At 33.9% G+C, this 23920-nt stretch overlaps 1 protein-coding gene across 1 annotated transcript in view; it reads right to left on the bottom strand.

The window, feature by feature from the left end:
• The window catches only part of LOC123657777 (homeobox protein abdominal-A homolog), a 41879-nt gene that overhangs the window by 13240 nt on the left and 4719 nt on the right, over nucleotides 1–23920 (bottom strand). The window contains exon 2 of the mRNA XM_045593291.1: nucleotides 22076–22108. Coding sequence (XP_045449247.1) covers nucleotides 22076–22108 — 33 coding nt within the window. The remainder of the gene's footprint in view (nucleotides 1–22075; nucleotides 22109–23920) is intronic.

Here is a 23920-nt window from a genome sequence, read left to right on the forward strand (position 1 = left end):
AATGTGAAGCGGTCGTAAGTTCTCTTGACAAGGAGAGAGGGACGTTTTATTTTTGAAAATGACTCCATCACTCACCGATAACGCGCTCCGTGCATCACAAAAAAAGACTGTTACGTTCAGTATTATGTGTCACATACCATTTCTGAATAACTAAATATTGTTCAGACGACAGTGATGGATATTTCACAGCGTCTATTGTATGTGTGTAAGGTTCACTGAAGAGGCAGAAGGTTAAGTTTTTATTTTTAAACTTTGACTTAAAAACAAACATAAACGTCTCCCTACTTCTTATTATCGTATTAATTGCGTTTTTAAGACATTTTTATAAGATAATTTTCTAAATAAAGTTTTATAAAAATATTAAAAATAATTATAATTACAACCATATGACGTAAAACACTTCTATTGTAAATGGTATCATGACCTATCCTAATAATAACAATTAACCTAAAAACACGACGCGAGCTAATCTAAATGACATTTTACCGTGGCTCGTTAATGTGTTAAAGTAATCATTTAATGCGCAATAATTTTAAATTATAGATTGAAATCTGTCGTTTTTTTTTTTGTGTAACGAGTTGTATTATAACTGGATTTTAATTTCATGTTTTAAAAATAATACAACACAATTTAAAACGATTTAAAATAATTCGATTCTGTAGTCGAATTTAATTTTTATTCAATTAAATAAATACAAACAGAGAATTAAATAAAACTGAAGTTTACTCCACAAATGTGCTCAACGAGATTACTCCCTTGAACAGTTTAACAATTACAATAAAACATTGATTTGAAAATCAAAGAAGACCGGCAACGTGTGTTTGTTGGCATATGCCAGTCATGTATGAGAGAGCTTTTGAAAACATCGCGCTATCTTAACCACCGCTGAGTCGAGTCGAGTTACTCGCGATGTTTTGAAAGCGCACACAGCAATTACGATTACGTTTCCAGCGAAGTGTCGACTTCGGGTTACGTTTTATACCGTCATATGAATATCGAGCTCGGATGTTTGGTCGCTCATTCATTACCATTTTATCACCGATACAACCGATAAAAGTGGAGTAAGACGCATTCAACGGGTCATATGATTTGATAGACGCACCGGCCCGCTGGCACAGTCTACAGGAAGTCGGCGTTCCGTTATTAGGCAATAATCATTCAAATCAACGCGTTTTGATATACCGAATTGGTATTATTGTACGTTTCAGATGTTCCGATTGTCGATTTTGTTTGTTTTACCGGTTCGAGAGGCCATAACTGCCTACGTTATTGAGTATAATTCAAACTGTATGACTCATAAGTCGTTTTCGGAGACTCCTTGCACTTTACACCTGAGATATTTATTGTATTTGTATGTGAAGGGTATTGTAATGATATTTACTGGGGTCTGGTCATAAAAAACGATTTACGGTATCTGACACCCGAAACGCTTAAATAAATGCGATAAACCTATGATGAAATAAACTTAACTAAAATCATTTGTGACTTCGGAGGATATTTAAACAGTCTCGATAATTCATTTGACTTAAAAGAAATAAACACATCGACCGGTCGAATTTATTTAAATATCCTTGTGATTGTTTTAGTCGATTATTTATCAAACTTAAGGAATTGATGTTGATAAATAGAGTTTGAAAATAAATCCACATGTTAAAATGCTAAATAACATACTTAACAAGGGGCCCATGGTGCTTATGAACGCGATAATTGATTAGGCTGACATTGACGTCGGCACGTGCGTCCTTTACACGTAAAGTATTGAAAGAAACATGTGCTCGTCGACAGAATTCTATTAAAATATATAAAATAAACTAAACTCTTAGAACTGAAATGTAAACAGGTGAGTCCAATCCGTGAACCATCTGCCTCAGACGTTGATTGTCCAAGCTCGATCTACCGTATTTCCCCATATAGTTATACAGAGTTAGGCAGAAGGGGGGCGCGAAAGATCGTAAATTTTTTTTAGAACGACTCTCAACAAAACGCGAATCATAAAAGTAATTGGAGCCCATTCATATTAATAGACATTTACGATCTCTCCTTCATAAAACTGAGATTGTCATCGCTTAGGCAATGTCAGTTTATAAGCAATCGAATAGGAACTAATTCGTTTTGCGCTTGTCAAATGGTTTTAGTGTTTATAAATCAAACGGTAAGTCGGATATATTTATGGCTAAATATTAATAAAACTAATACCCTCCGCACCAACAAATTTGACGGTATCCGAAATAATTTCGTAACTATTTTACATTTATTTTGATGTTAATAAGATATAAATCTCTAATAAAAATGACACATCTGTGCGAGACGGGATTTGCGACGCGATGTGTCGGGATAACTCGTACTATACGTTATGTTATGACATATCTAGGTATGTCTACGTACCCGCGTTTCCCCGATCTCAGATAAATAGAGAGGACATTAGGCTACAGCTGTCGCTCGCCCCGCACCTCCTCAGGGACTGTCGCAATTTTCCTACCCTTAGCTTGATTCGAATCCCGAAAGGTTTTCCCGAGATATTTATTATTATATCTTTATTAACGTTCTCGTTTCGTCTCGATTCGTTTATTGTGAATAAGATTTTACTACAAACTCGTTTGGGCTGATAGTTTTTACGGGTTACTCCACATACGAAATAATTGTAAGGCACACCTGCTCGAGTGAATTACATAGATTGATTATATGAGACTAAAGTACATTTACATGGTGCATTTTATAATCATGTGCAGGATAACTTATTTCTCTATAACTTTATTCTTCTCGTAGTTTGTCTGTAGATTAGATTCACGGAATATCAACGTCATTAAAAAAAACGAATATTTACTACTCCATATTTTCATTTCGTAGACATAAAAGAATATCATTTGTGTTAATTTAATGCGTTTAAATAGTTCCTCTAGAGTTTATTAATTATATATCTTGAATAATGACAACTCGTTTATATTTCTAGGCATCTAGAGTAAATAACATGAAAGTGAGCGTCCGTATAATAAGATAATGTAATTAAGTATCAAACAGTGGTACACACTTTATGCCAACCCTCTCTCATTGTGTATCAACAATATTTTAACTCTGAATGTAATATCGTAACGTAATATAAAACAAATTGGCCTCCCCTACAGACGGCAAATTTGAATACCACAATGCTCGCGCCCTATTCCGAAGGTACCTGATACGTTTTTAAAAACAAAGGGAGGATGCCGTTATATTTTATAATATACCCCTTACTCTCAGCGCTCCCGAGTGTTACGTCCAACAGACTCCCTAATGTAAAATAGTAGGTATTTATGTTCGAGTGTTTGGTTAAAAAATTTTGCTCTTATCGCTGAATTTTTTTTCCACACCGTTTCTTATTTAGAGAAGTATTTTAAGCTAGATAATGAAATATGAAAGTACTTTCAAATAGGTAAAAGATAAAATAAATTACTCAATTTATCTTTCTTTTTCAAATTTCTTTTTCGCGATGTTCGCTCCTAAAAACGTTTTCACATTATCGAACATGAGGTAAGTATACAATTTATCCCAAACAAAAATGAGTCATTTACGTAATAAAAATTGTTATCTTTAATACTACGCGTTACAGACCACTGCATATAAATGCATTTACCCTTACACTGACCAAAAATGGCGGCTGAAACGGTATGCTATGGACAAGGGGGGGGGGGAGTGTAATAGGGTTACTAACATGCAAATTTAATACACCACTGGCAGCACTGGCCCCCAACTGCGCTCGTTAGTTGTTCTATTGTGCGCTTATTAATTCAACGACGTTATTTATGGATTATGTGTCGGTCCGCATAAATTCCCTTGATTGGAAGTTAATGCGGGCTCAGACGGTCCGACGTGGATGCGGTTAGTGCTTGATTGCTTCGCTGTAATTAAAAATATCGCTTTCCATAAAACTAAAGCTGATCGAGTGTTCGATAATATCTCCGACTCCCGTATCGAGAACGAGCGATGAGTACTTTGTTTAAATTTGTTGTAAGTTGTCTGGCTCTAATACTACTAAGTTTAGTTAGTACTAAATTTAGTCTTGCACTTGTAGTGTGAACAGTTGAATCCTCCTCAAGAGACGCTGCTATGCTCATTCTACATAATTGTCCGTTTAGAGGGTTTTAATTACAAGAGCTCTATTCCAAGGGTGTTATGCGCCCTTAAGTGTGAAACGACGAAGGCATGTGCCCTAATGTGCTTGTAAACTACGTAACGGCTAAATTATGTGTCATAGAACTCCACGTAAATTATTAGAGGCTACTTTATACGCTTGACTTTGTAGGCGATATAAACGAATTTTCGTTTAACTTAAACGTTTAATCATCACTTGTCTGCTGTAATATTTTCGAAATTTTTTAATAAAGGATGTATATGTACTTGCACAACGTGGTGCACGTAATTATGGAATGCGTTTCATGCCCCCTCACCCTTGTTATAAGTCCTCCTATTAAACCGCGCATCTCACGCATTCAAGTCTCGTCTTCGTTGAACGGACGCCATTTGCAACGGCGCAATTATAATTAAAAATTAATCCAGCTGCGAGCAGAGATGCTCTTTTACAATATTTCATGCTTGGTTATCAAATGACGGATAAAAATATTTATTTGTTGATTATATATTTTTTTTTTGTTGTAAAAATTGATAATTGCAAACTTTGCTTGAAGAAGCTATTTTAGGTAATCAACACGAGCGAATAATTAAAATTGAGTTAATTAAGATTATTGGTAGTGTTTCGTCAGTAGAAGCTTAAATCAGAAGTATTCATAGAATAGCTATATCCATAAGGTAACAAGGTAAATTGCTAGCGTACAGTTATGTTAATGTTGAACCCCCTACAACACGGCTAAAAGATACGATTGCAAATTTGCGGCCAGAAATTTATGATAGCCGTGTACCCATAGTGCATCCCAAGGGACGTGGGGTGGAATAGGTATATCGGGTATTTGGAAGAGCCTAGCTACGCTCGTTTTCGGCTAAAATTACCCTAAACATTTTATTTCGTAGCATCGGTATTCCCGTAACGCAACGCAGACTAATCTGAAGCAGCAATTAAAGGATGATCACTGTTTTATAATATAAATATTTTGAACGACCATATATTTGACAGTTTTTGGCAGATCTTAATCTCAAATTCAGTACGTACGGAGTTAATACACAAATTAAGAGATTACTAACATAGTAAACATTTATATATATATGGAAAGGTCAAATAAATGGAGACGTTTCGCTTTTTTTAATGTAAATTAGGCAATCTTGACCACCAAAGGCTTAATATTTATTGGTGCCTCACAAGTAGGTAACATTTTTAATGGAACTGGTTCTGTAATTGAATCAACTAACTTATTAGATCTACGAATTCCATTCCCTGAATCATTGATATAAATTTTCTTTTTTCTCAGTCGTGAAATAGTAGATGCTATATTGAGAGAAAGAGAAGGATAGATGATTGAAAGTTTCGTTTTACAAATTGAGAAGTACGGACCAACTTATATTTACGTAATCGATGTAAACGGCTACATTTACGTTGGTGTTTACTTTTAGTAATTCAGTCTAAGTGCTCTTTTAATCTTTTATACAGTTTATTATTCGTACGTGAGGGATATTCACGATTTTAATCAATTAGTGTTAATGTTTGAAATATGTAATATTTGTTAGTGGATACTACGAAAAAAAGTAAAGCTGCATATGCAAAAATATATTTAAAATAATGTAAACAAGAATATTTGTTTAGAAAGTTTTTAGTATTACATTCGTCGTATACTTTTTCCATTTACTTTTTTAATAAAATCAAAGCCGAGTAATTGTCGTTAACTATTCATTGAAACAATAGAAAGATGTTGTTGTCCTTTTATCGATGTAATAGATAAATACCTATCAGTATTCCCACACCGATATAACCCGAATGTAAATATGACACCCCATAAACTGAATGTTTTATAGGCTGCCACTACCATTCCAATTTATCCTGGTCATTTTTTACTTCGAGGGTGTTCGGTTCTTTGGGGGAAGTTATCGCTTTTATTACATCTTTCGGTGTTAATATCACCTCTGTACCAGTCGGTCAATATAAATATTTATGCTAGGTAGAACCAATTTTCTTAGATATTATTGGAATATCAATTAGCTTGTAAAAATCAATCTTTTGATCTTGAGTCGTTGCATAAATATATAAACTATATAAGTAGCTCCTGTAGTCAGAAGCGGATATCAGGTGAATCATAATTTACTTACGGTGAACTAACCCACATCTTATCTTTTATCTCTTTCAGATGACATTTTCACGACCGCAAATTGGGCGAGTAAAAATATTTACGTCTGCGTTTCTTTATTCGATTCATTGTTTCATATTTTATTTCGATATAAAAATATTCGCTATAAAACGGATACGTTATAATTAATTAACAGAAAGGTGTCCAACGCGGCTGTGTTGTGTACGAGCTCGTTTCCATTTACGATCCAATTAAAGCACAATATTGTACAGGTACTCAGTTAAAGTGAGTATCAATTCGCGCGAGTAGGATATAAATTGTATCGACTTTGCAATTGATCAAGCGCTCGGATCGGTATCGGCGAGCCTTCCCGCATTGTAATCCGTTGTTTAGGACGCGATATCGGGCGAACTAACAAAATATTCTGATCTCGTACCGATGTAACGCCCTTCGCAGCGCCGGCCCCTTCTATTTATACCACTGTTATTGGCACTACTTCAATGTCAGGCGCACCCTGTCCTCGTCCCCCGGTGCCGACCCCAAGTCCTGAGGATCCCCTCGTATCCTCCGAACATACATTACGCTACACCGCTCGAATGCTAAGGGCAGAAACCTGTCTTTATAATATTATATCAATTGCATGAATTTTATTATAGCATTACAATCTCAGATTCGACACTTCCTTTGTTATTATTTATTTATATTTCGTCAGTAATTTAATTCTAAAATATTTTTATCGACGAACGGCAAAAGTAGCTGACATAAAATGTTTACGTTGTTGAAAGCTTGCACATACGAATAATCAAGTGCGTACACTATGTAAATATTATTATGACATTTATCTCCCCTGTCCGGTCGGTCTATACTAAGAAGTATGCTAATATGTTGCAAATAAAAGTGCTAGCTTTACCTGTATCTTGGGCTTTTAATTAGTCGAAGGTATTCCACTTTATAAGGTTTCAAGAAATTATTTATGTAAATATATCGACAAGTCCAACAAACTTGCTTATAACCGAATATATTAATTTCAATTAGGTAATGATTATACTATTTTTGCGCAAACTTTCAAAATTTGTGGCTTTACTCAAAATATTAGTTATTAATAATTGTATTTGCTAGCAAACGAAAAAAAACGACTTCAATTACATCGACAAGTAATACAACGTAGCTAGACGAAAAAATTTACAAACACACTAGTCGTCACTACTTTTTTCGACAGTTTCCCTCGATTTCTCTGGGATGCCGTCATCAGATCCTGGTTTCCTAATCCTCGTACCACCCTTGTGATATCTCTTTTCAAACAAAAAAAAAAAAGAATTATCGAAATCGACGGTCGAATTGAGAAATCTCCTCCTTTTTTAAAGTCGGTTTAAAAAGTGCTTATTGCTAGTTGTTTTTACACTCATATATACACGTATATGCATTTAAATTGTTGTTATTCTTGTAAATACAATGTTGTTATATAATACATATTATGTAGATAAAGTCATTAAAAGCTTTATATATAGAATGGCTTGTTCATATCTTTATTCGAGACACGTCGCTATAAGTTCAGTCGGTTTTCACAAAAGGAGAACGCGTCAAACACAATTAAGCTACTCTATAATAAAGAAACATTTTAATTATATATTTACATCAATTAACTACTTTAACATTATTTAAATTGACTGGACCGACGACTTTTTGACATTTTATTCGATTGATGAAAGAAAATAAATATAATTTATTTTTTAAATAACTATTTAAAGATATAAAAAAGTGAAAGTTTGGGTCATTACACAGGAGTATAACTTATCAATTGAACTTAAGATATCCGAGTGAGTAACTTTATTTATATTAAAAGTAAATAGAAGGAACAAAGAAATATTCTTTAGGTATTTCCTTTCCGCAAATATGTCTCACGAAGGTGAAAATGTCCCTACCGTACTGTCGTATCTCACAATCCTATCACAGATTTACTCGCCGGCTCACGATTGTATCTGTAAGATTAATGCGCCCTACGAACCTGTAACATTATTCCGTTTCTTTATCTCAAAATTTATTTACATTTTTACCTCATCTTATTTATAGCATTACGTATGATGCGGCTCTCATATCTAACTTATAAACAACGGTCAGAATATATCATTACCGACTATATGTATACAATTAAAAATTAGTGTATGGTGAATTAAGATTCCCTTTCAATAGACCATATTCGTTTACAAATGTACAGTACATCTAAATGCAACAAGTCGACTGTGTAAAATGTAGAGCGAGTAACGAGTATAAATATCAAAGTGCGTTTAACAATATCTTTATAGGCAACAATGCGAGCAACGAGAAGTGGTTGTAAATCATCTTCGGGCGTGTCGCTTCGCTTCCTTGTACGTGTGTAAGTGCTCAACTTCGACCAGCGGGCAGCCAATTTGTTTTTATTGAGACTACCCTCCACTTATGCAAACTGGTAGGAAACGCTGAGAACTGAGCGTGCCGTAAACAAACTCATACGACCAGTTACCGCTGACCTTCGAAAGGGAAAACGCTTTCATCGTTTGAGATGTAAGACATGAGAACTGAGCCGCGCCAGGTGGATCAGATTTAAGTGGCGTACATTACCAGGTCCACCTTTAATCTCGAATCGTATGTTTTCACAAGCGTCTGCGCTCGGCGGCCTCGGGTGCTGAGCGCAGACGTGTGTAAACAATACTCAACGTTAATAGAGATATAAATTGCAAGCAATACATTTAATTCCTTTGAGAGCAATCGACACCAGTGTATTATGAAATCGTTATCGCACCAGCCAGGCGTGTGAAGTCCATAATATGTAGACTTTCGGCCTTTTGCGATATTTACGCAACTAGAAACAAACGACACATCACCCCAAGCTTACTCGATAGGATCCTAAGCTAACAGCCTCTGTTATATTACATTGTATAAACACATAAAGTCCGTTGTTTATATCTCCATAGTTGGTATGTTTTAACTAATGTACCGTTAAATTTCATATAATAACCAGTCTCGAACGTGACATTAGCATCAGCAGAGCCTTTTCGCCTTATAGCAGACGAATAAAATAAATTTGAATTGGCGTAGTCGCAGACGACATAGTAGTATCAAAATTAGCATAACGTATTTGGCATGGAGAGAACTAAGTTGATCATGCTTTTTTGGTATTATTGAACAAAGACTTTACAGCGTACGAAAAAATCGCGTTAGTAAGATAAGTCTGATATTGAAACATATAACTATAATACTTAAATATGCTATATATTACTTTTTATTAAACTGTTTTCTCTTTTTATTAAAACTAGTGGTCGGCCAGTGGTCGAACGCTTCAGCCTGTAATATTCCACTGCTGGGGACAAGTCTCTTTCCCCATGTAGGAGAAGGATCAGAGCTTACTTCAATGCGTGTTGGTGGATATAATCCCTATTAAAAGTACCTAACGATCGCGTTATGGCGATTATCGCGAGGTGTATATGGTAACAACTGGGACCCACGGCTTAACGTTTTCTCCAAGGTACGGTGGGGAAACCCACAAGGACTGCACAAACACCCAGACCACGGCAAGTATTTGTGTGACCAATACAAATGTTTGTCATGTATGGGGACCGAACCCCCAACCGCCAGCGCCACAGCCAGTGCTGTGACTGTGCGCCCACGCGTCGTCGAAAGTGCGCCAATGGTCGAAATTCATGGTCGATTAATTTAACTTATAAGATTGAACATTAAACAAAAGAGTATATATGCGTGTGTGTCAAATACATGGTAGTGTGTGTGATGTTTTTTTTTTTAATTATTTAAGAATTTTTTTGATAATATGAAAAAAAAAATATTAGCATACATACTTCATCACACATCTACACATACTTTTCTATATTATAAACTATAAGTGTGCGAATTTCATACTTCTCCGTTCCCGCAGTTTTCGTAAAAAAGGGTACAAAAATTTTGCTTCACGTATTAATATGTAAATAATTGTTAATATGTTTTAATGAAAATAAAAACCATTTTGCAGTTTATTATCATTTTGAATAAATATTTTTATTTTATTTTAAGCTAGAGTTTAATTTGATATTTTTAATACCGTTATTTTCACTCGACAACCGTAAAGTATGCGTCTACTTTATTATAAATACAAGAGGACACAGCAGTATCACATTTCATGAAATTTTTACAGGCTTAGAAAATCGTCAATCTTAACATCGATAAACGCCAACAAAATTATAATCAACAAAACATATTAAACTATAAATAAGCAAACTTATCATTCGAATCACACGAGTACATGGAAAAATTAAGATAATCTCTCTATATAAATCTTACAACTAGTAGCGGTCGTCGTTACCGAGAAACAAGTGACTTAAATCACAAACAAAGGAACATGTAAATTCTGTACACGGGGTGAGACGAAGTCAGACATATTAATACATTTTCCAATTACCTACCGATTGTTAGAAAATATGTATATAAGAAAATAAATGACGTGATTTACTAAACAATATGCAAATGAAATGTCGAGTCGATTAAAATATTGCTTTATTCATAGAATGAGACGAATGCATCGTGAGGAATACTGACATATGTAGGTACTAAAAAGCTACCTTACACAACACATACATACACGCAGTCATTCATGCAGACGATATTGTACAATCTTTATTATAAACATTTTGTAAATTCTTTTTTAAAATAAAATTGATCGAGATAAGTGATATTTACGTTAATTAAACGTTGAAATATGTAGAAAATATACCAGAAAACGCTGTTGAAGATTTGATATTTTACTTAAGGCCTTTTTAACAATCATTCTCTTTGAATGTGTCTGTACTAATTCGTAGCTATTTTTTTTTTATTCCAAACATAAATTAAGTTATATAATCACACCTTAAAATTGATAGATTAATATTGATAGATAATTTAATATTTGTTTTGAAGATATAAATTTATATACACAATATGTTTTGGTAATAACTAGTCGTAAATTTATTTCAAAGTATCAAATTTCGACGTGTCCTTTATCTTTGTAAACAATAACCTTGTACAAGTAATATTTGGAACATAATTACTAAACATGGTCTGGTTGAAATTACGCCATTATGACTTACTATTTTTTTTTCATAAATTTAAAATTGTTAATTTAAAACCCTGTACTGTGTTATGGTTATCAAAGTTCGAAAATTTTTTTTCAAATGAATAAAAAAGATGAACTATATTTCATATTTTTATTTCATTTGATCTTATAAACTTGTAAATATAAAACTTTTTGTAATTAGCGTTGTCAAAGTAAAAACAATCTTTTCTAGTGAATGAAAAAATAAACTTAATTTAAAACATTTCATATATTTACATTCATATAAGCAATGAAACTCAGAAATAGATCAAAATTTAAGTTTATACTATAAATATTTTTTTTTTTTTTTTTTTTTTTTTTTTTTTTTTATTTATAAATTTTGATCCACGGGCTCAAAATGCCCGTGCCTTTGTTTATCATGCATGCATTATAATACTACAGGCGATTTTTCTACTTTTTATACTACAGATCGACAGTCCTGTGACTGCCTAGTAAAACTAGGACGTGGTCCGACGCCGACGGTTTTTTTTTTTTTTTTTTTTTTTTTTTTTTTTTTTTTTTTTTCCTTACTAAATGCTGTTTATGCAGAAGTATACACATAATTGCTTTCTAATTTCTAACATTATTATCTTTCTTATCTATGTCTATATTTACACTTATTTGCCTAGTTATCATATATGTACACTTATTTCCTAGTTACCATATATGTACACTTATGTTCTACTTACAATGTACACTTAACCTATGTTACTGTTAGTAAGGTTTTTTTTTTTTTTTTTTTTTTTTTTTTTTCTTATATATATATTATTTTTTTATATAGTTATTATTTGTTTATCTATGTATAAGTTATCTATTTCTGTTATTTACTTAAATTTCATAATTTAATAAAGTGTAAAGTTGAGATAATATTAATAATCAAACTTAGCTTAACTAAAATTAAAATAAATATATCAACATGCAAAATAACTGCTATTTGTAACTATTTGATAAACCAAAAGGATATAAGAATTTATATATTTATATATCTACTTTCTTATTACTATATCATGAGCCACGCCTGATCCCAGCATCTTGAGCAGAGCCCTTGCCAACGACATATCCCGCTTGTGGATGGTTCTTTTCAGGTTGTGCTCCAAGATTGTTTTTGTCGAGGCACCCAGCGCTCGGCTAACGAACCTGCCGATTGCGTCATCACCGTCGTCAGTGTAGTAGACACAGGTGTTAGTGTGTCTTGTTAACGCTACTACCGCATGAGGCACACTATCGTGGATTTGTAGCCTCTCGGTCTTTGTCTGGACGATGATGACCTCGCTGTAGGTTTGCCCTTGTGCTTCATGAATGGTCATGACGCGCGATCCCTCTCCAGCACCGTATCCCTGGTCCATCAGGAATTTTTTCTCTTCCTGCGTATAGACCAAGTATAGGGTGGCCTTTTGAAGTTTTGGTATTGGCGCGCCAGTGTATCCATTCATTCTGAGGGAGTGGATGGTGGGATTTGCCGAGTACATGTTTATATATACCTCGCAGATGGCATATACAACGTCCATGGGACTCCGGTATGTGCAGGACAACTCACGTGAGATGTTGATTGTCAGGTAAGGTCTACAGTACCTTATTTCGAACAGATTTTCTCTGTCTATATAAGGCAACTGGTTGACATCTCCGATGAGAACAACTTCGCTTGCCCCCGAAAGTCGAGCCGCCATTACTATAGCTCCAAAATGGTTCATAAGGGCTTCGTCCACCGTTAAACGGTTACATTTCGTGCCCCTTTTGAATCCATTTGTTAAAATGGAGGCCATAGTACGTACCCTAGACCTGATTTTGTCACCAAAGCGGCGGGCTAGTTTCTCTTTAAGATCTTTGGCAGCTTCGACCGTCGTGGTAACTACTATTTCCACATTCTCATCGAAGTTCCTAACTATGTGTGTCGTTTTTCCGCACCCAGGTACCCCGTTTATCCACTCCAGCTTTGGCAATTGCCAGCCCACGAGGCCCGCGTCGACATCAAGATCAACTGAAATGGATTTTGCCATCTCAAGCATCCTGTCATCCAGCATTACTCTCGTGCACTTGGCAACCACCAAAACCGGGTCCCTCGGAGGTGTTAAAAATTTTGGTGACGTGTTTTCCCGCCCCGCAGCCTCGGCCGTGCCCACAAAACCACCCGTGCCGCTATAGGCTGCCATATATTTTCCTGACATGTGTCCTTTGATAACCTGGGACGTGTCGTTATTATATATGGCTGCCCCTGCCTCATCGAGCAGCACCATTAGCAGACCTTCGCTGCCTCGCTGATGGGCCTCCAAGATCTTTTTGCATGTGGCCAAGTTGACTTCTCGATTGGCTTTTACTATGGCTAGGAATTCAACCATTGCGTTTACAGCATGGTCTAGCGGGCTCGATGCCGGTCTTAGCCTGGGCGGGGTTACTTGTCCCTTATCGGCCCTAGTTCGGTGAGTTTTCGGCTTAACCGGTTTTCCTAGATGGTCAGCCCTCAGAAACTCCCTTAGAGCCATAGCCTGTCAGTCCGTCGATGTTGAAGGTCGAGGCGCGCGGCGAGACGAATTAAACGTCGTCTTTATTGGAGAGACCAATCTGTGGATGGAATTCTGCAGTGCCACCAAGCGGGTATCGGAAGTCCGCTCACTGTTATTGGTCATGGAAGTGGTGTGTGATCTCTGTGCTGCTATTTTCAGTTGTAGGCTTTCGGATTCACTCAGTGGTGGCTCACTGAGAACCGGCCCCTCAACTGGGGACGATGGCTTAATTTCTGCTTTCAGGAAATTCAGATCTTCCCCCCTGTCTTCATATACTATGATTTCGTGCCTTTCTGATGCTATTAGGCATCCATAGTAATTTGTTATGTCCCCTTTAAAGAAGCCGGTCCTCATGGCATCCACACTAATTTTTCGCGGGCCACTGTCTTGGCCTTCTCCGCAGAGTTTTGAGAGTATTGTGCATGCCCGCGCGAATGGGGTCTCCTCGCCCCATTCGAACAGTACGATAACCTTTTCTTGCAGCTGTACGCATCGATAGTCCGAGCCACTCACCATCCGCAAGTCCAGAGCATCAATCTTGTCACGCTTAATGCTCGTTTTTGCGGTACTCCCTTTTAAGAGCAGGGCGAGTCCCGGCGACACCGTCACTCGATCCGAACTCTCCGAGCGACAGAAACTGATACCTATTTTTTCTGCGGTGTCACTCATGAAAAGGGCTACACCCCGCGTCCTTATACTTGGGTCGCCACGTTCTCCTCTTTCTCTAATTAGCTCTTCAAACGTGGCGTATAGGGTGGTGTGTTGAGACGTTGTCGGTGTTTTTGCCCTCCCAAGAAGTCTCCGCAGCAGTTTAGGGACAGCCTGCAGTGACCTCGCAATTGGATTTTTTGGAATGCTGGATTGTGCAACTGCTGCATTCTGTAATGTGGGCTGTGTTGTATGGACGGCAGACAGTGCAGCGACCGAACCATTTGCTCTGGCAGCCATTTGAGCGACCGTTCTCGCGAATTTGAGAAAAGGCGATCTTGTAGTCTCTTTCTCCAAGATAGTGTTTAGAGAAATTTGGTCTAGTTAGAAACTCAGAAATAGATCAAAATTTAAGTTTATACTATAAATATTTTTTTACACACAGAACCTTTATATACTCAGTAAAGTTTATTTATGTATTTACAATTTGAGTAGCTAATTTAAAAGTCGTGAATTTGAAATAATTTAATTTTACATTCGACTATTGTACATTACATCCGCTGCAACGATGTAGATAAAATTATATGTATATTTAATATATGTATGTAAACTCCATCACGTCTGAGCTATGATTATAAAATAGTACATTTATGTTAGCAGGATATGAATTATAATTGCGAAACTTCATATGTTTTCAATTACAAGTTACAGCATGTTTACCAAGTTGCATCAACTGCATAAAGCAAGCTACTTAGCGACGTTACTAAGCAATAATAATTAATTATCTAATAGTCTAACGACATCGTGTATTGAAATTATTATCTATTTTTAACCGACTTCAAAAAAGACCGTATATATTTTTTATGTACCTATATGTTCGGGGATAACTTCGTCGTTTATGAACCGATTTTGATCATTCTTTTTTTTTTCGATGGAGATATCTCGTGTGGTATTATGATAAGGAAACCAGGATCTGATGATGGAATATCAGAGACATCGAGGGGAACCCTCGAAAATCGTAGTGACGACTAGTGCGTTTATTAACTTTTTCCGTCTAAGTACTTACGTTGTATTACTTGTCGATGTAATTGAAGTCGGTTTTTTTCGTTTGCTAGCAAACATAATTATATGATAAAAGTAGCCCGTATCATTGTGAACGCTATTGGACCAACTGACATGAAATTTGGTTTAGACATAAAATTTTGTGAGTCAAACAAGGATGTTTGCTAAAAAAAATATGCGGGTCAAATTATAAAATTAAAAGCAGACTGCGAAAACTTTCTAGTTAGTCAGGGTTCAAAGGGCTTAATACAGTTACACGTTAGTTATTATTATATCATTTTAATTGTAATATAAATATATTAAGCAATTACAATTGTTATAGTTATTTTAAAATATATGCCTATTGATATGTCATCATACCTTATTGTTACCTAACAACTATATCTAAACTTTAAAAAAAAATCAGAATGCAGTAGTTGAAACGACACGTCAATATCGTTCATACAAATTGACGTGTCGTTATTTGCACAATTTTATAAGAAGATACTATTCGTTCGACTTGCTTAAAAATTTCTATATTGATAGATAATGATATATATTTTCGGGCGTAAATTGTAGATAAATAGACACCTTGCTTTATTTCTCCCAAAAAAAATTTTATTAGTAAATATTGGCGATGTTAATTAATTTTTAGTAACGAGATAAATGTAATAAAGAGGTACAAAATTAAATTTTCAATAATTGGAGATATAGGAATCCGATCCGAAATTGATCTGTCCTGAAATATTCCAGCTCTGTTTTAGAATTTCATCTTTCAGTTAAGGCCCTTTTAAATTATGAAACAATCGAAAATCCTGTGGACTGATCTGTAATAATAAAAGACAGGAATTTTAAATTGACTGAGACTAAATTGGGTGTAGTCGCTATAGTAACGAGTTTTAAAAATAATATATAAATTAGAAATTAATGAAGGTTCAAAAACAATATCAACGTGTTTAATATATCGAATGTTAACCAACATTCTGTCAAGTGGTATATAATTGGAACAATTAATTTAAATGTTTAATTAACAAAGCTAAGTCTTACAAATTAATCGCTAGGAATAAAATAAAAATACATTACCAACATTGTAAATAAACATAGGCTCGGCGCAGACTTTGAATTGTTTCTCTTTTAAATTATTGCAAAAATTACAATCTCTTTAATTGACTATTTATTTGTGTATATTTTTTGTCATCTAATAACTTTTACTACTTATACTGATGTAAATTAATAAAAAAAGTTGACGTAATTTGTAGATTAAATTTCTTTATTATTTAACAAGCAGATGATTATTATTAACGTAGGATTTATATATTCAGAAGAAAAAAAAAACAATATTTTACTAATAATTAAGCTGCAATTTTGAAAACGATATGTTCGAAACTTGAAATTGTGAACAAAACGAATCGTTTTCTAAATACAAGAATCGGACTCAAGTCATGACTCACGGATCAATACCACTACATCAGATACATTAGAAGCGTTATTAATTTGATTGCTAGTCACACACGCGCTGACTTCCTCGCATAAATCAGAGGGTAAGATTACATACGTGCCAAAATATACGCGGGAAATCATCTTGAATTGATTTTTATGTATGTGAACGACGCATTTTATAGGGACATGTATTATAAGGCAAATGTAACTGATTGTATTGAACAATATCGCCAAAAAATTAGGTAACTTTGTAACAACTAACCTTGCTTTCATAACGCTCTACTGTAGTGGTGCGAGCAATAGACAAAAATACCGACGGTTTGCGGGTTCGATTCCCGATATTTGTATTTGTGCAAATATTTCTTTACGGTTTGGATGTCTGTCCTTGTGGGTGTCCACCGTGCCTCGGAGAGCACGTTAACGTTGGTCCCGGTTATTATCATAAATACCTGATAGCGTTCGCTACTCATAGTAGGGAACATATCCGCATATACGCTGTTCTACTGTGGAGTGGCGACTACAAGATGATAAATCTTTGAGCTGTTCTTCTGTCAATCTCAACCAACTACTACTACTGTCAAACTATTTTCCTTTACCAAATAAAATATACTATTAAAATGAATTCGCTTTTGATTGCAATTTAATTATAACTCTACTTTTGGAAATAAATAATTAATAATTACACATCATTAATATAATTATGTATCTAGGTAACTTCCTTTATGTCAGGTATTATATCAATTTATTAAATCAGCTAACATATGTATCTATCAGAGTACAGTGTATCAGTTAGTTGAACGCACGTATGTTTCAATCTTAATGTATCGGAACTGCAATGAAATGAATGATCATTGATTTAGGTACATAGAAGCTACCTCACTCTATCTAATAAATCATACTGGCGTCATGTATGTAGCTGTGTCACTCTACCTATCTATAATATTCTTAATAATTCGAGTGTAGTATGACATATGGTTTTATATTGTAATTATTTTATTTTATTTAATTTCATCAAAATTTGAATTAAAAAAAAAACAATTCCGCTATGTCCGCCCTATACCAATAGCCCACTGCTGGGCACATGTCTCTTTCGACATGTAGGAGAACGGAAGGAGCTTAATCCACTACGCTGCTCTACTGGGGGTTGGCGGAAAGTGGGATTATGTGTTAGTTAACACCTAAGCATAAATATTTTTAACTTTTTGTATCATTATATATATTGTTGGTGTAGATGGTTTTATAAAATAAATAAATTTAAATGCTAGATGCTATATAAAAAAATATGTGTTAATTACATATTATACGTCTTATTTGATTTAAATCTTTTTTGTCCAAGGTAATTTGATGCAGACACTTTATCATTCAGTATCATGTTTTCGGAAATCTCATAAATTTCTCACACAACAGCAGGTTTTATCAACCTTTAAGGTTGACATGTGATAAAATTATTTTATAATTTAGAAAAAAACATATTGCGTAAATTAAATTGTGGTACATTGAAAACAAATGAGATTAAACACGTAAAACATTGATAAATAGACTCGTACATATCTAAGGGAAAAAAAAACTGTTAAGGATTTAATAAAATTGTACATATTATTCAGCAAAGGTTCGGGTCCGGTAATACCTATTTCAAATTTACTGACCAAAACTCATATTTGATAGAGACCTTTTGACCCTTGCGAAACAGCAATCGCCTGAGTAAATTGCACGGCGGAAATGGCGAGCTGATACTATATAACATTACTTTCTATTTATGAGCACTTGAGCTGAGCTTGAGATATTCTATTGGTATTAGAATTATCGGAGGTAAGACTTACGATTAGGAATCAAGTGTGCCGAAACTCGATCGAAAGTTGAACATCGCTCGTAGATGTGAAGCTGAATAACAAGTTTGTTGAGTACATTAACGTATTGATTCAAACAGATACGGCAAATATTTATCTATAAATCAATTTAAGACTTAACTTCACGTAACAGGCGTATAAAAGTACACAATGCGTAAATCTATCGACCGACTTGTAGTCTTACACTGCGGTACTTGAACGCTTCGCATGTTATCTATCATTTCGAAACCCAACTCAAAACGTCTGGATTCATTCAACATAAAACTGAATATCGTCTGTCAAATGTCTTCAAATCGTAAAAGATTCTACACGCAACTAGTCATTAAATAAAGGCGGAATCGTTTATGTTGACAAAGTTTTATACTAGCACATTTAAAATATAAAATACGTCGCATGTACACTCATACATATATGTATCATCGGCGCGAAATTCATGCACTGCGTAACATATAAATTCTCAGAGTTCATCAACCCGTATGCATTTTTCAACGAAACTAAAAATAGAGTATTGCGTAATACATGTAATGGCAACAACAATAGCCTTGAACGACAAATGTAGGCAAATGTATGAATAGAATAGTGCCGCCTGCGCGTGTTGGAAAGTTATCCGATGTAGGTACAATGCATACCTACCGCGTTTAGAATAGTCGTGAAAGAAAAAATTCTTACACTATTTACGATTTTTTAAATTATTAACAAGCGAGATATATTTGGTTTTAAGCAAATGTTTCATTCATCAATTCATTTAACTATAATTCTAAATTCTACCATAGTGTAAACTTTATTTGAAGAAAATCAAACAATTAAAATAAAAAACAGCGACGTCTAAAAGTGGATTTGGAGTGGAGGGTTGTATGAAAAAATCATTGAGTAAAAAATCATTCTATAAAATTAATATCTTGACTTTTCCAGTATGTCCGGAAAATTAAAACTCTACGTAATATTTTTATTCTGATATGTAGTTAATCTTGGCGCATACTGTATGTATCCACGCGCACGCGAATACTACGGCGCGTATCTGACATTGACATTTAATTTTAAGAATTTGTTGCGCTCTCGCTTGTTCGTGAGCTCTAGAAAATAAGATATCATACAATTTCACGGCCTGACGCTGTTTATCTGACTAGTCTCATTCACACAAAAAATAAAAAAATAAAAATTAAGACAAGACAGGCTTTTTACGTATTCGCGAAAAGCCACATCGATAATAATCATTTATGCCTCTTATCATATTTGTAGATATTTATAAATTAATTTTCGGTAATATCCGTCACAGTCCGACGATTTTATAGTTCAACAAAAAATATGTTATAAACATTTTATGAATATTGGAATCATAACATTGTTATAAATGCAGGTAAGAGATAATTTTAAACATGACATAAAACAATTTTTTATGCGTTCGTCTAATGAATAAAGCTTTGTTGCTTGTTTTAACTCTATAATTTTTACGATCGAAACGTCGAAAAGTTGGTCACTGTCGTTGAGGCGCTACACAGATGTCGAACCAGCTGTTTCTATGACAGTCACGTTCACAAATCTGGCCGTATGTTTATACTATACTACTCTACGGGCTTGCCTCTCGTTAAATTTTTATAGCCGCAAGGTCGTCGGTTTATGGTCAATTCTCAAACATTATTGTTCGCGGACCGACTTTTTTTCACAGTACTAGCGCCAATCGTTTTACAGCAGTAGAATTACGATTGACAGTGATTAGCTATTAATTGTTATAGCGCTATAAAACTACTTTTATAAACACCAAAAAATTAATACGTTTTTTGGCCACCTGCCGTAATAATACGATTATAAAACATTTTAAGTGCATTTAACGGTATTATGCGATGCTACATCAACGTCAGATATGACTGTTTTATTAAGATAGGTATTTATATGTAGTTTACCTAGTGTTTGAGATTAATCATACAGTCGTATGATAGTGTACGTTTGTTTTGACTGCGATTTTGGGGATATCGACTTTCGCAGAACGGCGCGGAGCGTCGAGTAATAAAGCAATTTGTGAGCGTGCCAACAAAACAATGGCCCCTGTTCTAAGCTTGTTTTAAAAGCTTTCGACACCGTGATTTAAAACCCTTTGACGTATACCTTATTTGTAAACATCTCGTGGGCACAAAGGATTGCTATTTTTAACAAAAAGAGAAATTGCACAACCCTATTGCCGTGAATCTTTTGTTGGTCGTTTTTTATAAGATGGACAGAATTATGGACGGCATATTTACTCAATTTAGGGTTCAAAGCTTTCTAACCGTTATATGAATTTCAGTTAAATTAATTTGTCAATAAGTAAATAAATCATACCTAAAGGTTTAAGCTTAACGCTTCCGCTGCTTAGACGAATAAGTTTTCAAATTACATTCATTATGCTAAAAAAAAAATTCAGAGAAACATCTAAAGATGATTTACTTAACAATTAAATCTTAAATGGTCTAAGATTAAAAATTTGATTTCGCCGATTGAATTGTAGTTTTTATTTACTTTAATTGATATTTACAACAACAAAAAAAAACTGTAAAAAAATATAAGATTATATATATATATAATAGTATAAAGGTTGTTAAAAAAATGTTAGTCACTTCTCAGTTTCAAAAGTACTGAACCACTAAAAAAGTCCATAGTTTTTTACTCAAAAGTTTGTACCTTAATTTCTTCGGTCAGTGCGATACCGCTATGCCATTGATCTATTGTCTCCGGAGAAAGTTTCTATTCATTGCGAATCTTTTAACCCTTTCCGTCACTTTTTTGCAAAGTCAACACTGTTTATTAGTCACGGTCGTAAAATAGCTATTCACTTTGAAATAAACAACAAACACAAAGAAATGGTATTGAGATGATCCCAGTGTTAAAGATAATTTAGAAACATGGTGAATCCAATAAAATATTTTGGCTATAAAAATGACTCATGATTTATAAGCTTATTTTGAATCAATCTAACCGGACACAATTGAGTTATCATTGATTTTATTTTAATTTCTCAGAACAAATATCAGTTGATTGCTTACAACGAATATATCCGCGCTGATGTATAAAAACGTAGTAGAATCAATGGCAATAATTCAATGAAGCCATGTCAAATGAATAATTGCAACAAAACGTTACGGAAGGCATGTTCTAAAGAGCTCGCATACACGAGCGTGACAATGTAGACAGTAAATTGAAACAATTACACTAATAAAACTAAACATTGTCCACACGTGTACAGCCGCTCTTAAATATCTAATTAATATAATTACTTAAAACTAAAAAGAAAATAAAAATTGAAACGATAAATACCATTGAACTCACCGCAGACCACGCGGTCGAAGGGGCTCATCCAATCTGGAAATGGAAAATCTATTATCAATCGTAATGAATGTTCTTATTCCCATATAACACATGCGAATAATTATTAAAAATAATATTAAAGTACAAACTAATTACAAAAAATAATTATAAGAATTATTTTTTAGTGTTTTTACGACATCATAAATTGCTGATAAAATAAATAAACTGCAATAAAAATTTGTAAAAAATATCGTGCTGAATTATACGAACAATACCAAAATAATTAAAATAATTACACTAAAAGCGCAACAAAAATCTTTAAAATGCCAGTTGTATCAATATAAAAGAAGTTTACCTAATTTGTTACAAAAAATAAAATAAAAGTGTTATTATTTTGAGTATTCTTCGAAATTCTAGTATTCAAAGAACTTCTAAGGTTTCATGTTCAATTATTATGGAATGTAAGTTTTTATTGAATTCAGTAATACTTTGCAACTCCTTTGAGATAAAGGGATAGCTTGAGGTAACTGTTTTTATCGTTACGAATAAAAACTTGGATATAAAGACGGAAAGTTTATATTTAATTTTTACTTTATTCATTTTATAATTTTTATTTTATTTTATATATATGTGTGTGTGTGTGTGTGTGTGTGTGTGTTTGTGTGTGAGTATTAATAATGGGTGTTTATTCAGTGGAGAATACTTCAGATATTAACAAAATATTTTTTGTGGCTGTTAAACTCCACTGATGAAACACAATAAATAAAAAAAAAAGCAGTACACATGCAATATCTATATGGATGATTTCACATAAACAATATGAACACAAGAAGATTATTCCTATTTTTTTTTATCATCACAGCTTACCGTGTAACAGTTTTATCGGTAAATGTCTTTGTTTTGCTTTTCTATTGCAATTTTATGGTTTTATAATTAACTTGTTTGTATTAGATGATAAGGAATATTTTTTTATTGTTTTAGATCAATTATACATTATTCTGTTTTAGAAGCTTAGTTAAGACTGTTCTTTTACGAGTACCTATGTATGTAATGTACTCAGGGTTGTCTAATATTTTAATTCATATTTGTTTTTTATGAAATAATATAAATTAATATTACTATGCGTTTAGTAGTAATTACTTGATTTGTGTTTAAAATATTCTCATTCTTTTTTCATAAGTTTGCTAAAATCTTATAAGTAGATAGGTTTTCTTTGTAGTAGTAGCTACCTATACCTTTTAAAAATAATAATAAATATATTAAAGAATATTCGATATTACAGGATATATATATATAATAGGTATACAAATTTATCATTTTTGTGTAGTTATATAGATAGCTATGTAGGTAAAATATATAGTTAATTAGTGCATATAATAAACGTCGAGTGCACAATACTAAGAGACTGATATCGATGATAATTTATGTACAAACAACCCAGAATCTAATTTAGGTGTATTCTTATCGACGATTTAAAACCGCACTCCGGTTCTTTAGTGGTCTTAAATTTAGCTTGTCGCGTCAATCGGAAACATTAAATACATTCATCGGATAATCTTTAATGGCTTAAAGTACTCGAACAATTTGATTACTCCGATGTATCGAAATCGCAATGTATCAAATAAAATATATAACATTTTCGAAGTGACACGATTTCTTTGAATTGTAGAGACTGTAGAGTCGAGAAAGTTCGGTCGGTGTAATAAATATTTTTACTAAATTTAATAGTCAATTATCATACGTTTAATTAGCCAATTCAAAAACTAGGAAGTTCTTGATTCCACTGTACTTTTTCATATGTGTTACCTCGTAAATTTGATCAGGCGAGTACTTTATCAGTTGTCCCTAAAATGGCGTATTTAATTG

This window comes from Melitaea cinxia, chromosome 11 (assembly GCF_905220565.1).
Source record: "Melitaea cinxia chromosome 11, ilMelCinx1.1, whole genome shotgun sequence".
Classification (NCBI taxonomy): Eukaryota; Metazoa; Arthropoda; class Insecta; order Lepidoptera; family Nymphalidae; genus Melitaea; species Melitaea cinxia.